At 39.2% G+C, this 16,062-nt stretch overlaps 1 protein-coding gene across 1 annotated transcript in view; it reads right to left on the bottom strand.

Moving 5' to 3' along the window:
* The window catches only part of LAMB4 (laminin subunit beta 4), a 107,844-nt gene that overhangs the window by 26,182 nt on the left and 65,600 nt on the right, over window positions 1-16,062 (bottom strand). The window contains exons 24-28 of the mRNA XM_035254109.3: window positions 13,701-14,076; window positions 9,607-9,767; window positions 6,903-7,108; window positions 5,157-5,360; window positions 565-709 (exon numbers count right to left, since the gene is read on the bottom strand). Coding sequence (XP_035110000.1) covers window positions 565-709; window positions 5,157-5,360; window positions 6,903-7,108; window positions 9,607-9,767; window positions 13,701-14,076 — 1,092 coding nt within the window. The remainder of the gene's footprint in view (window positions 1-564; window positions 710-5,156; window positions 5,361-6,902; window positions 7,109-9,606; window positions 9,768-13,700; window positions 14,077-16,062) is intronic.

A 16,062-nucleotide genomic window follows, 5' to 3' on the forward strand; every position in this document is an offset into this window, starting at 1 on the left:
TCCTCGATTTTTTAAATCTTTACTAATTCTCTGGAGTTTAAAATGAGCCTTTCCTAAAGTAAGGCATAATGTATAATAAATCGAACAGGTACTTTTGGTCAGTCACAGAGAACGAAAAAAAGAAAACTGGAAAACAGTCAATAATAGCTAATAATAAATTTTTTTAGATGCCAACTCACTATGATATTTGATATCTAACTAAAATTCAGCATATCTTGATCTCATATCATTTCTGTCAGCAAGGAAAATGACTGAATCCTGATGTTAGGGAATCTGAAAAACCACATAAAATAACTTTAAACACACAGTTCATGTGTTTGGAATTTTAACTAAATTCTAGCATTTGTTACTGCATTTACCTTTTACAGAAAGCCATAATTTTTTGGCACAGAGTTGGTATTTGGAGATTATTCTCATTAAGGAATTAAAAACCAAAGGGAGTATCATTTTTCTGATTTAGGCTTGTCATTTCCAATTAATATAATTTGGAACTGGCTATGATGTTTGAGTATACATTAAAAAGGAGAAAAAAAGAACTACTCCTAATATAGTTATAAAAATTACCTAACAAAATGTTTTTCACTTTTTTGATGAAGAGACTTGTATTTTCTTCTTCAGAGTCACTTTGGTTTTTTATATTTCCCAGTTTTTCCCTTAGCTGTAAGGCATTGTTTTTGGAGACTTCTGCCAGTTTACTTATATTTTTGATCTGGAATGAGAAAAACACAATGAAGAAAATACTCAACAATTAGGCGTGTTCTTTGATGTTTAATTACTTAGCTGGACCAAATAAAACTGTCACTAAAAACTAAATAGAAGTCTAGATAAACCATAGATTCATTTGCAAGGAATCTTTTACAAGGTAATTATTATCTCTTCTCATTATCAGGTTTTCTTGATGTCAATAATTTATCTTTTAGAACATTATTGGCCAAGCACTAATGAATTTTTCTAATATAAGTCTAAAATATAAATTTTGTTTTAATGGGGCTTCAGCATTCTATAATACCAACAACTTCCACAGAAATTACATAGGATACTCACCTGCAGTGGTCATCATGTTTAATAGGTTGAGAGCATTTTCTTTTATGTAAGTTAAAATGTTACTCTTCTAAACATTCCTCAAATTCAAGTAACCTACTTTCCTTGAAAACTAACAAAAAAGCATCCCTCCTCTTAATAAATGAACTTGAACTGAGAGTGGGCTACAAAGATAAATTCCAGAAATTTTGGACTCTTGGTAGAGGAATGATGGAAATAATAGGCTAGCGAACTAGAAGTGCAAATTCTTAATTGTGTGATCTGAGAAAGGTCATGGACTTTTTCTTGGGATTCCAACAAATTAGAGAGAGAGATAAAACCCAGAAGCAATAGGACAATACTGCCAAGAAGCTGAGCTTTATTGAATAAATTAATTGTGACAGAAGTAGGGCTAATTAGGATCAAACATAATTAGGATGAAAAAAATTCCACTGGGCATGGTGGCTCATGCCTGTAGTCCCTAGCACTTTGGTAGGCCAAGGTGGACAGATTGCTTGAGGTCAGGAGTTCAAGACCAGCGTGAACAACATGGTGAAACCCCATCTCTACTAAAAATACCAAAATTAACCAGGCATGGTGGTGCATGCCCATAATCCCAGCTACTCAGGAGGCTAAGGCAGGAGAATTGCTTGAATCCAGGAGGCAGAGGTTGCAGTGAGCCAAGATTGTGCCATTGCACTCCAACCTGGGCCAGACAGAGTGAAATTCTTGTCTCAAAAAAAAAAAAAAAAAAAAAATCCCTTTATTTCCCAAAAAAGAACCTGCTTAATTTGAGCCATACAGATTTTTAGGAAAAGGATTTAAATTATAGGCATTTGCCTATGTTAAAACAAAATAGTATTTATCTGATTAACAATGTGTATCTTTTTTTTTCAGAGTTGATACTTAATTCTCTAGAACTTTCTTAGCTTTAAAATGGATAGCAGTAAGAATGGATTGCAGTAAAATGATAATTCCAGAAATAAAATTCACTAGGCAGCAAAGCATCAAGTGATACAGCGGAAATCTCAGCGTAGATTAGTTGATACCATGTTCAGAAAGAAAGAGATCATGAAATTACTTCACTCTTGAAATATCCCTCTGCAATCCATCTTCTGTCACAATTGACTCCTGAGAATTCTCTCGCAATCTCTTCTGGCACTCTTCCTCCTTCTAATCAAGAGGAAAATAGCACACCATTTTATCAACATGACGTCCCCTCTCATCATTTTCCAGTTCTCCATTTTTGTGCTGATTAAACTAGATTCTGCTAATATGGATTTCAAGGATAATCTTTTAGCACTGATAGCTTAACATATTATTGACTTAAAAATATAATCAAGTGGCAATCAGGACTCCTTTAAATGAGGGTGAGATTTCTATTTTTTTTTTAAGAAGGAGCAATATAATAGTTTAAAATTACATTAAACAATTGAAGGATGTTTTAAGCACTGGGACATAAGACCAGGATTTACATTGCTATGTTTGCTGCTGTATTCTCAGCTTGTAGATGGATGCCTGGCACATAGTAGATGCTCAATGGATATTTGTTAAAGCAAAGAAGAACAACATATAAATGGAAAAGGATGTGGCAATACAGAATTGTGACTATGTAGGTAAAGTTTCAATATTTATGTAGGGATGTGTTCCAGATTGGCTAATCAGATGCTTGCTCAATGATATAGGGTGTGTGTGTGTGTGTGTGTGTGTGTGTGTGTGTGTGTTTGCGTGTATCCTGGCTGTGGTTCTCATCCCATTCCCAAGCTTAACCCTCTATCCCTTACTGGAGTTTGAGACCCAGATGTCCTTATATATATTTCCTTTTTGTTCAGGAGTGGGCTTTTTTTGCTTGCAAACAAGAATGCTTACTGATATAATATTCAACATACAGTGGTAAAAAATTCAGCTCTTTTAAAAGCTTTTTCTTCCTTGTCAGAGGCTCTATGTGTATTGTCAAAAAAGAAACAGAATGGGGAGCACACCATTATCTTGTTTTCAAACCAGAGAATAAAATGCATTCTTAAACAAAAAGGCTAAAGTAAACCAGGTAATTTAAAATGATGCCCATTTATGAATATGACCAGAAAAGTAAATGAAATCATTTCAAATTATTATAGATTTAATTATAAGGAATTTAAATGTTAAAACAACTTTATCAGTCTATCAACAGGGGAATGAGTTCAAGGCACAGTTTAATTCCTATTAAGCTATTTTCTAATATTAAATTCTAACATTACAATTTATATATTTAGTAGAATTTCAAATATATTCTTACATATTTATGAATTTATAAAAAATTATTCTTTGCTCTGAGAGATCTAGAGTTTAATTATTTATATTTTCTTTTTTATTATTATTATTTTATAAAATAGAGATAGGGTCACCTATCTCTGTTCCCCAGGCAGGTCTTGAACCCCTGGGCTCAAGGGATCCTCCTGCCTTGGCCTCCCAAAGTGCTAGAATTATAGGCGAGACCTACTACTCCTGGCCTGTTTTCAAATTTTTAAGGCTTGGAGTCTTGTCATTTTTATGTAGTTTTTGCTGTAAACAAACATGTCCACACGAGTCTATGACCTATGTTAATATGTTTTGAATTCTTTCTCTCTCTTTACACACACAATTGACCTCTGAATGACGGAGGTTGGAACTGCACACACCCACTTATACAGAAAGTTTTTTCAACAAAACTTACACTGAGTATGCCTGCCTCTTCTGCCTCCCTTCCACCTCCCCCGCCTCTGCCACCTCTGAGATAGCAAGACCAATCCCTCTTTTTCCTCCTCCTTGGCCTACTCAATGAGAAGATGAGGATGAAGACCTTTATGATCACCTATTTCCTCTCAATGACTAGTAAGCGTATTTTCTCTTCCTTGTGATTTTCCTGATAATATTCTCACTCTAGCTTACTTTATGTAATACATACATAAATATATGTTAATTTACTATTTAAGTTATCGGTAAGGCTTCCAGTCAACAGTGAGCTAATAGCAGTTAAGTTTTGGGGGAGTCAAAAGTTATATATGAATTTTCAATTGTGGAGTGGGGGCTTGGTGCCCCTAACCTCCATGTTGTTCAAGGGTCAACTGTATACATATATATAATAGGAAATACATCAATATTCACCTCTATTTCTAAAGATAGATTTATATCCATTATCTGTTATGGAGGGAGATCCCATAAGTGCCAAGGCAGAAGCAAAAGGCCTCAGCCTATTTCCATAAAAATAATGAAGAAGAAAGTAACTAGAAATATAACTGTAGTAGTTATTAGTTATTTATATGTGATCTTAGTTATTCATAGGTGATCTTAGTTCTTTTACTAATGTCTCTCAGGTCGGAAGTGTGAACCTGGGGTGACATTGTGAAGTGAATGACACTAAGGCAAGATGCTCCAAGCCCTCTGTCACGCCTGCATGAGGGCTGCTGGAGGGTGCCTCGGCTGTGCGGCAGTGCCAGCGCTGTGAAAGTACCCGCTGTTTAGCCAGCTAGGGAAGGAGACATCCAAAATGGCCGAAACATCTCCTTCCTGGGGAAGTCTGGAGAAAACTCTGCTTCTCCAAGCTCTTGTGGTAAGACATGGCGGCTGTCAGGCAGGCCGGCAGACATCTGGGGGCTTAACTGTCTCTATGTGATGCTGTGCTTCAGTGGTCACATTCCATGTCTACTCTTATGTTCTACCTCTGCACCTGGTTCCTTTTGTCTTAGAAAAGATAATCAGTAATAGTAATATAAATCTTAATGTTTTAGTTCTTTCTTGATAAGTATGGAAAAATACTTATCAAGCTGATGCATTATGTTCCTTACCTCACTTTGGTTCCTAAGCCCCTACCTGAATGACACGTGATATACTTGACCCTATCACTGCCATGCCCTATCTACCCTGCCCCCCGTCGCCTTTTATTTCTACAATTTCTCATCTTCACACCAGCCAGGAGTGGCTCACAGAACTCTGTAGGGCTGGACCCTACAATCTATAATTTTATCCTATATTTTCAGGCATAAGGAACAACTAGAATATCACCAAATATCTAGAATCTATCTTCTCACTTGGAAGTTATATGGCAGTTTTATAAATTTTACAACAGTCTGCTTCTTTATTGCTATGACTTTACAAATAAAGCAAGAGAAGATATTCACCTGATTCTTTATCCCATAAACCTGTTTGTCCAAATTACGAATCATGGATTTTGCTTCCTGGGCTTTTTGGAGGGCATTCGTAGAGATGGTCAGGGAGCTATGACAGCCAGGACCCTCACACCGCCTGTTCCCCTCCTGGCCCGTGCAGAGAGCACCACCACAGGGCAAGAGCACACATGGCACATTTCCTGGATCTCCGCACACCTTGCAAGAGAAATGATTTACGTTAAATAGCAACTTGTTGTCAGAGCTTTTTTTACTTTTGGAGACAGAATGTCATTCTCGTTGCCCAGGCTGGAGTGCAATGGCATGACTTCAGCTCACTGCAACACCTGCCTCGAGACTTCTGCCTCAGCCTCCTGAGTAGCTGGAATTATAGGTGCCCACCATCACACCTGGACAATTTTTTGTATTTTTAGTAGAGATGGGGTTTCACCATTTTGGTCAGGCTGCTCTCAAACTCCTGACCTCAGGTGATGCACCCACCTTGGCCTCCCAAGGTGCTGAGATTACAGGCATGAGCCACTATGCCTGGCCATCAGAGTTCTTTCTCATGCCATCCAGGCTCATTAAGTTGAGGCACTGCTTTATTCATATGTTTCTTAAATAGTTATTCATCCTTGGTACATTGGGATGACCCATTAAACATTTCCTAGATAACAAAACATCTAAATTACTTATCAGTATCATGCCCCAATCTGTCATTTTGTATTTCTAATTTTTTGAGAAAATAGTTGAACTTTTAGGGATTATATGTTAGTTTCACTTTTAAATTAATTACTTAATTTATTGAGATGGAGTCTCCTCCTCTCGCCCAGGCTGGAGTGCAGTGGTGCCATATCTGCTCACTGCAACCTGCACCTCCCAGGTTCAAGCAATTCTCCTGCCTCAACCTCCCGAGCAGTTGGGATTACAGGTCTGCGCCACCAGACCCAGCTAATTTTTGTGTTTTTTGTAGAGACGGGTTTTACCATATTTGCCAGACTGGTCTCGAATTCTTGGCCTCAAGTAATCTGCCTACCCCAGCCTCCCAAAGTGCTGGGATTACAGGTGTGAGCCACTACACCCAGCCTGAACTTTTTATTCTTTTCTTTTTATTTATTTATTTATTTTGAGACAGTGTCTCATTCTGTCACCCAGGCTGGAGTACAGTGGTGTGATCTCGGTTCACTGCAACCTCTGCCTCCCGTGTTCAAGCAATCTCTGCCTCAGCCTCCTGAGTAGTTGGGATTACAGGTGCCTGCCACCATACCTGGCTAATTTTTTTGGCACTTTTAATAGAGACGGGGTTTCACCATATTGGCCAGGCTTGTCTTGAACTCCTGAACTTGTGATTAACCCATCTTGGCCTCCCAAAGTGCTGGGATTACAGGTGTGAACCACCGCACCCGGCCCACTTTTTATTCTTTTAAGGTGATTATCCTTTTTCTTATAACGAAGCAAGAGGAGAAAATTCAGAGGCCTGTACTAAACATTTAGATATATTTACTAAAAATAGTAAATATTATCAAATAATCAAATCAAGCCACAATCTTTACTCTTTGATCAATTCTTGAGTTAAATAAAAATAAAAATATGGTTTTTTATAGTATATAATAAAACGTGTATTTCATATATACATATGTTTATATATTTTTAATACATAATACAAAAATTTAAAATGTAAGCTAGGGAAATACCATTGAAGAGGTCCATACGCCACGTAAAAACCACAAATGTTTTGACCTTACCGTCATGAATATTTACCTTTTCATTCAATATTTGGATATCTGGTATCTTAATCTGCTTTAATTTTTCCAATGACAAGTTTCCTTTTGAGGTTAGTGTATCTAAGATGGTAAGTAAGTCATTCCTGGTATTTGCAGAGGCATTAATGGTGGAACCAGTTTCATTAATTTTCTTTTCAGCAGATGATGATATGTGATAATATTTCTTGATGTTTTCTGAGGAGTCTACATCAATGCAAATTGAAGGCAAATTTTGTGGAAACAAAATTATATATCAGTTATTAAGATAATAATTCTATAATTTGGCTACTATCTTGGTTTCAATTATCACTATAAAATTTCACTTCCTTGAATTTGCATTTGATGAGGGAAAAGATTAGCTATAGTGTAATAAATATGGATAGATAGATACAAAGCATTGAAATTTAAGTCCACAGGTGTGGTGTGAGTCCTGGCTTCACCCTTTACTGCCTGGGCATACCCTTGAGCAAATCAGATCATCTTTTATATTTTGTTTCTTCCTCTGTAAATTGGTGATAATAATTTGAGAGAATTGAGAAAGTATGAATATATTCTGTAAATATTTTCCACAAATATAAGGTATTAACTATGAATACCTACATACACTCAAATATGATAAACCAACTGAATTTACTTAACTCTATACAGCAGGAATTGACAAACTTTTTCTGCAAAGGCCAAATAATTAACATTTTAGGCTTTGCTGGTCATAGCATTTCTGTTACAACTATTCACCTCTGCCATTGTAGACTGAAAGCGGCTACAGGCTGTATGTAAATAAAGAGGTGAGGTTGTGTTCTGTTGAAGCAGTATGTACAAAGAGAGGCTGTGGGCAGGATTCACCCTGATGCTGCAGTTTCCTGAATCTGACGTTGAGGCTAATAACAATAGCTAACAAACAGCTTGGGTGCTTTGCAGGTGCCTGTGCTATACTTCCCATCAAGTGTGAAATGTACTTTAGTATGATCATCTTCATTTTACAAATAAGGAAACTGAGGCTCTGTCGAGGAAAGTTATTTGCCTAAGTTCTCATTGATAGTAAGAGATGAAGCCAGGGTGTGAACCTAGGGTGTTTGCCTCTACAGCCTGTGTTCTTACGCACTTCTCTATATTTTATATGTTTGCATTATTAATACACATTTGTGAAAGTAATATCATATATATGGTATATTTTAAGGTAATTTATAGTATATTAGGGCTTTAAACTATAACTCCATATTTTAGGAACCAGAGGCCCAAAGTCCTGACCTTTACTGCCTATAGAACCACAATCTAGGCACAAAACAACCATACCTTATCTTTAAAATTTTTCTGGTTCTTATAAGACCATGCTCTTAATATATCATGCTTTTCACTTCTCATGAAAAAAATGTTCCTATTGCTCAGAATTAGTTTCTCCTTTCATTTTTATGGCAGATTTATCTCTACTCCGTAGAGATAATTCAATTGTCACCTATTCCCTGCAGCCTTTACTAATGAACCCAGGAAGAATTCCGTGCTACTCTGTTTTTGAAGCAGCTTGAAGATGCTCTAACAGTCTTAATGCTGTTTGAGGTGGTTTATATTCTTGTCCCCCGTCCCCCATTAGACTGAAATAACTCAAAGGTAGGAACTTGCTGTAATGATCTGCACAACGTCAGGCATTGGAAAAAAGCCCAGAAACTGCTGTTGGACTGCAAACTTGAGAGGATGAGCATGGGGGGCAGTTTCACTTTATTTTACCTGGCTTGGGGTAACCTCTGAATGATTTTGGGTTCTTTCAGTGGGAACTGTCTTCTAGATTAGGAATCAGAGTAGATTCCTTACTCATTACATGGCATGTATTGAACATCAGCAATACATCTTTGCTCGAATTTATATCACTAAATTTAGGCATTCTTTAGGGAAATTAGGTATTCCTAACTGCCTGTTTTTTTCTCTTCTAGGTCACAATCAGATCAAGTGTAGGACTATATACACAGACCAAGGAAAAGCAGTCAAAGTTTCTTCTTGACATGGGTTCATTTGTATTTTCCATTTACCTCTCAATTGAATGGCTTAGGTGTGAATAAACTCAGTGATGCTTCTCTCAGTAGTAACAGGTTGTTCATTTCCAAATATAAGGGGTATCATCTTGAACAGGAGATGAGCTCATCAAAGGTTTGCTTTAGAGTTCCATTTCTCCTGCAAATTATTTTGGCGTAGGCATGGATCGCATTCAGTTTTAAGAACTAAGTGATATGAGTTAAGGGCCTGTATATGTTGCATGACTCCCACCCCTACAAAGCTCTTATGAGAAATGTTGTGTTGAATTCCTTTTTGCCTCACATTCCTTTGCATTTATGGTTACTGAAAATGGAGTGGCTTATACCAAGGAAGGCATATAAATGTTTCTCTCCTTTGCTTATGGCCATATTAGAATTTCTGTTGCTGACTAATCAAGACCCCTTACATGGGTTTGGCACTAGATTACTTTGCGTATTAGCATTTGTTTAATATCAGACATTGTTCACCTGTTATTTTGAGTGAATACTATCCAGGCTCTGCGATGTTTAAAAGTTGAAATATCCATGAACAAATAATACCTTTAAGGGGTGTGTTTGCATATTCTGAAGTGCTCAGGCACTATGATTGGTAAGCACAGGATGACTCACTAATGAAATGCACTATGGATCTCATCAAACTTTGTACAGACACAGTCAAAAATGCATTTTTTCCCTTACCCACAATGCTTGCATTAAGGACACTGGATTGCAAATCAATTTCTTCCTGAAGGTCTTCAAGTAAGAGGTCTGCTTCATTCTTTGCTCTTTCTATTGTATCTTTCAGATCTTGAAATTCATACACGGCCTTCAATTGTTCATTTAGCTGCATGATTTGTTTTCTATCAGAGAAAATGAGGATGGATGTAGTTACATTTGATATATTGGTGAAAAAAATGCCACAAAAATTGCCCTAATTGTTAGGTATTCTTGATTAGAATACCCCATCAAGAATTTTTTCAGCAAGTTTTTCATTTGTTGGTTTATAATTGTATCTGTGTCTCATCTCTTTCATCTGAATTCACCTTGCTGGACTATTCCAACATTCATTTAAAATATGGACAGCATACAATGTCTAGTAGAATAAAGCCTTTCAAATCATTCCATTTGACTGTTTAAGCTCTGTCTTCAGTTTGGGTTTTGAAACATGCATTCAGACGTGCTTCAGTTAAATCAATCTAAGGGAACTGATCTACATTTGGCTTTCAACATATGATAAAACAGAACTCTTTTCTCAGCCTGGGGTAAAATCAGTCCTTCATTTAGAATCAATCTGCATTCAGCAAGGTTCTTTTCAGTGCTACTTCTGTACAGGGACCTAATTCTTATTTTCCATTAGTGACAGGAAGGTTTTCTTGCTGGAGAGTGTTCCCTTGGGTTTTTTTCCCATCACCTTCTTCTTTGATGGGGTACACCTTTGTCATGCTTCAATTTGCTGGGTTTAGCACCTACACTTGCTTCAAGGGGATAATGAACACATTCCTCAAGATGGGGAAACGTGTGCAAATCTTGAAAGGTACCGTTGAGGGAAGTTCTAAAATGAATTTATGGGACTACTTTATCTTGGCACAACTGCAGTGCTTCCTACCGTTTTCTGCTGTAACTCTCCCCTCTAATCTATAGATTCTTCCTTCAGGTTCCAATAGTCACAACTGCAATTCTTCAGGCTAATAATAATAATAAAAATGACAGTTACTCTAATTGGGACTCCTTAAGCACTTACATGTGCCAGACACTATGCTAAGTGACATGTCTTGAGTGATTCTCACAAGGATCCTATGAAATCCAGGCTTTATCTCACTCTCTTTTTTGATAAAGAAACTGAAGCTTGGAGGAGGTGAGTAGTTTGCCCAAAGCCACACATCTAGTAAGTGGATTTAAACCAGGTGGTTTGACTTCTGAATATATGCTCATAACACCTGGGGTTCTTTGTCCTCCTGTTCCCCTTCCACTTGTAGTTTATCCAGCAACATTTTTTTAATGGAACTACACCAGGCCAGAATAAGAGTAGCACATGAGAGGGCAGGCCCTGCCCAGGGTATCCCACAGCGAGGCAACAGCAAAGGAGGACAAAGAGGGGAGACGATGGAGAAGGAAACATAGCCTCTCTGTGAGGAAGTCAGGAAAGGCTTCAGGGAGGAGGTTATATTTGTGTGGCTGTTAAAGAGAAGTAGGAATTTGGTCCCTGCGTGATGGCTCACGTCTGTAATCCCAGCACTTTGGGAGGCCGAGGTGGATGAATCACTTGAGATCAGGAGTTCAAGGCCAGCCTGGCCAACATGGTGAAACCCCATCTCTACTGAAAATACAAAAATTAGTTGGGCATGGTGGAGGGTGCCTGTAATCCCAGCTACTCAGGTAGCCGAGGCAGGGAAAATCACTTGAACCCAGGAGGTGGAGGTTGCAGTGAGCCAATATTATACCATTGCACTCCAGCCTGGGTGACAGAGTAAGATTCTGTCAAAAAAAAAAAAGAGAAGTAGGAGTTTGGCAGGTGGACCAGGAGGGAATAGGCCTCTGGACTGCTGGCTGAAGAGACACTGCAGCCTATGCTTTCTCCTACCTCCAGGTCTGGGGGAGTCCTCTTTCTCACTCTCTTTGGTTCATGTAGACTCTTTGTCCAGAATGTCCACTGGGGATTGGCTCATTCTGCTCTCTTTGTGCTACTTTGACATTTTCCTAATGGTGTCTAACCACATGCAGTGGTCCATGGGTCAAAGCTCATTCTCAGACTTGTCTTCTTTGGGCTATACAGTAGGGCTTCTTACAAATGCTATTGGATTAGCTGTTTGCATTTTGAAGTGGGGATATTTCAGTAAAAATATGGCTGTCTGACATCTCTTGAAAATTGAGGAGATCTGTTGACACAGGGGTCTAGATCCTACAGTGCAGAAGTAGTTTTTTTGCTTTTGTTTTTGTTTTTAGAGACAGGGTCTCATTCCGTCACCCAGACTGGAGTGCAGTGGCACAATCATAGTTCTCTGCAGCCTTGAACTCCTGGGCTTATGTGATCCTCTTGCTATATAGCCCAGGCTGGTCTTGAACTCCTGGCCTCAAGTAATCCTACCACCTCAGCCTCCCAAAGTGCTGAAATTAGAGGTGTGAGCCACTATGCCCAGCCCAGAAGTCTTTAGAGAGGTATAGATGTGTCTGTTGTCACCTGCCAGCTTTGCCCTGACCATGTGGCTTTCCTGGGCCCTGTCGCTGCATTTATGATGTGGTGGCCCTTTCCCTGAACTACCAAGGTGGGTGGTACTTTCTTCCTTGTGCAACTTTTAAGCAATTACCATATTTCCCTATAGATAATGAGTGATGTTATATTTATACTCGTGTTATATATGACATAAACCTCTGCGGCTTTAACTATTACTTAATCTAGGACCTTTTCTTGGGGAGGAAGGAGATTTTGCTAGGTAAGCACATTTTTGGGGTTTCTTAGTAGACTGTGTACTTCTATGGGCGTAGAAACTATGTTCATCCTGGTTTTGCCCCTAACAGGCTGGCAAACTTTGCCCTAGGAATCATAGCGTCTCTGTCATAACTACTCAACTCTGCCATTGTAGAGACAGCAGCCACAGAGGAGGTGTAAATAAGTGGGCGTGGCTGTGCCCCAACGAAACTTTATTTACAGAAAGAGGCTGTGTCAGATTCCACCCTTGGGCCGTAGTTTGCTGAGCGGTGGCCCAAAACTATCAACTTAATCTCAACAATGGTTGATAAATTTAAAAAAAAAGATTCAGTAATATGTAATAAAAACAGGCTTGCATTTTTGGGAAACTACCATACTTGGTATAAGATTTCATATAGGCTTCTAAACAACTGAAGAGCTTGGAAAGATTTGGTAAATTTTCCCTACATGTATCATTGAAAAACATATATATTATTTTTTGAAACTACCATATTTCCAATTTCATATCTTTCAGCTTTACTGAGTTTGGGCTTCCCCATTAAAGACTGTCTTTTTGTTATATAATCTATGGGATCTGGAAAAATAGCATATAATCCTAACTGTGTAAGATAAAAATAGACAAACATGATTATCAACCAAGGTTTTGTTTTGAGATGGAGTTTTGCTCTTGTTGCCCAAGAGTGCAACAGTGTGATCTTGGCTCACTGCAACCTCTGCCTCCTGGGTTCAAGCGATTCTCTTACCTCAGCCTCTTGTGTAGCTCGGATTATAGGCATGTACCACCACACCTGGCTAATTTTTTATATTTTTAGCAGAGACAGTGTTTCTCCATGTTGGTAAGGCTGGTCTCAAATTCCTGACCTCAGGTGATCCACCGCCTTGGCCTCCCAAAGTGCTAGGATTACAGGTGTGAGCCACCATGTCCAGCTTTTTTTTTTTTTTTTTGAGACAGTTTTGCTCTTGTCTCAAAGGCTGGAGTGAAGTGGCGCAATCATGGCTCACTGCAACCTTGGCCTCCCAGGTTCAAGCGATTCTCCTGCCTCAGCCTCCTGAGTAGCTGGGATTACAGGCATGCGCCACCACACCGGGCCAATTTTTGTATTATTAGTTGAGACAGAGTTTCCCCATGTTGGCCAGGCTGGTGTAGAACCCCTGACCTCAAGTTATCTGCCTTCCTCTGCCTCCCAAAGTGCTGGGATTATAGTCGTGAGCCACTGCGCCCGGCCTGGCCTGGTTATTAACTGAACAACTATCATTTCCTATAGTCAACATAGGTACCTTTCTAAATTGAAGGCCGAGGATGTTAAAGCTTGGTGAGAGTTAAGTTAAAGCAGGAGTTTGGCTATTACTTGAGTGCAAATCTTACCTAACAGAGTCATGATAATCCTTGACTTCTAAGAATTTCTCAGATGGGAAAACAGGATGTTTCAAAATACTTTCTATTTCAGACACATTCTCTCTGAGGCCTTTGAAGTCTGCCTCACAGACAGGCAGGGTCTCTCTTTTATCTTCTATGTTAGTAGCCAGTCTAATTAACCCTTGCACCGCTTTGGAGAGGGAAGAAATGGTGTGGTCCCATTGATCAAAGCACAAGTGACATCGAAGACAAGTAGGGAATTCCTGGCTGTGACCCTGGGCGCAGCGATCACATCTCTGGCCGCTGACACCCTCCCGGCAGTGGCACATGCCTGTGTCTGGATCACAGATGGGCTTCTGGGTACCTTCCCTGTTGCAATCACATGCTAAAAAGGAAAAGAGAAGGAGCAGAGAATGTCACCGGGTCTTTTGCTGATGACTATCTCAAGAATCAGGTCTTTTTCTCTCTCCTGAGAATCTTTGTAACTCACACTTTTAAGATGAACATTTAAAGCCAATATAATTTCAGAGATCTGTGTGATAGCCATTACTCTCTCTATCCACTATTCACTAGCACAGCTCTCTATATTCCACTAACAAATCAGTTTACTATTTTGATTTGGCAAATATTAGATGTTTTTATTGTGTGAGTGCAAGTGTCTACACATGGGATCTTCATCTATTTGGGTAAGAATTGTGATTTAATGATGGACACACGGTAGTAACTCTGCTGCTACAGTCACTGAGGCTGATTCAGGTATGTTATAGCCTCTCTAAGAAGTCCCAACATCGCACTTCTTCCAAGTAAATAAAGCCTAGTTTGGGCATGCCGACAATGCCGTCTTCTATTACATAAGGAAAACAATTGCATTTTCCAAAAAGGAGGAAAAATTAAATTCATTTTGTCTTAATTTTAAAAAATAACTGACTTCACACGCTACTTTATTTAAGCAGGTTTCTGACCAAGCCTGAAGACAGAGGATGAGGAGATCTATTGAGCTTACTGCAATTTCCAAAAGGTTAGGGAATCACTAGCCTATGTTTTTGGACTAACTACAAGGAACAATTAATTTAAAAATGGATTTGAGGCTGGGCATGGTGGCTTATGCCTATAATCCCAGCACTTTGGGAGGCTAAGGCGGGTGGATTGCTTGACCCCAAGAGTTCCACACCAGCATGAGCAACATGGTGAAACCCTATCTCTACAAAAAATACCAAAATTAGCCAGGTGTGGTGGCATGTACATGTATTCCCTCCCAGCTATTCTGGTGGCTGAGGTGGGAGGATCACCTGAGCCCAGGGAGGTCAAAGCTGTAGTGAGCTGTGATCATGCCACTGTACTCCAGCCCAGGCAACAGAGTGAGACCCTATATCAAAAAAGAAAGAAAGAAAGAAATAATAAATTTGTCAGTTTTGTAAAAATGATGCCAATTACAAATAAAAACACTAGGCTCTTCAGCTATATACCATCTGTCCAGCACATAGGTCTTGGCCCAGAGGCTTAGCAGGCATCCCTTGCTGGGGGCGGTGTCCCCACTTCATCAGCTGGAGGCCATTCCCTCTCATTAGCTGCTCTTCCCCCAGAGCTTTAGTGTAGTCTGTGGTCTAACTTGATTATTTGCAGTTTTCTCTACTGCTTCTTTATAAAAGATGAAAGCATTTTTATGAAATAAGATTATCAAAATAGTAGAGGGACACAGAGAAAGAGGTGCTCTGAGACAGATTTTCCAAGAGCCAAAATTTCACCCTGGGTTTTTGTTTGTTTGTTTGTTTTTTGAGATGAAATCTCACTCTGTTGACCAGGCTGGAGTGCAGTGGCATGATCTTGGCTCACTGTGACCTCCACCTACCCGGTTCAAGTGATTCTTCTGCCTCAACCTGCTGAGTAGCTGGGACTACAGGCACACACTACCAACCCCAGCTAATTTTTTTGTAGTTTTTAGTAGAGATGGGATTTCACTATATTGTCCAGGCTGGTCTTGAACTTTTGACCTCCTGATCCACCCGCATCAGCCACCCAAAGTTCTGGGATTACTGGTGTGAGCCACCACGCTGGGCCTCACTCCTGGTTTTAACGCAACAATTCCACTTAGAAAATTGAATAACTGGGTCCCAGAGAAAATCATTCAGAATGTGTATTTGAATGGGGCAAGGGAATGAGCAATATTTTTTAGACACAAGGCACATTTATAGAGGAATGGGGAGGAGGAAAGAGTTGCCATGTGTGGCTATGTATGGCTGACCATGGTGGTAAGCCCATGGTGATATCTGACATTTCTTTGGATTGACTTCTTTTGGAAGCTATTTCATTTGTGATGAGTTGGAGGAATTTTAAGACAGGCTACAAATTTTAATATAGGCAAAACTTTTAG

This window comes from Callithrix jacchus, chromosome 11 (assembly GCF_049354715.1).
Source record: "Callithrix jacchus isolate 240 chromosome 11, calJac240_pri, whole genome shotgun sequence".
Taxonomy (NCBI): domain Eukaryota; kingdom Metazoa; phylum Chordata; class Mammalia; order Primates; family Cebidae; genus Callithrix; species Callithrix jacchus.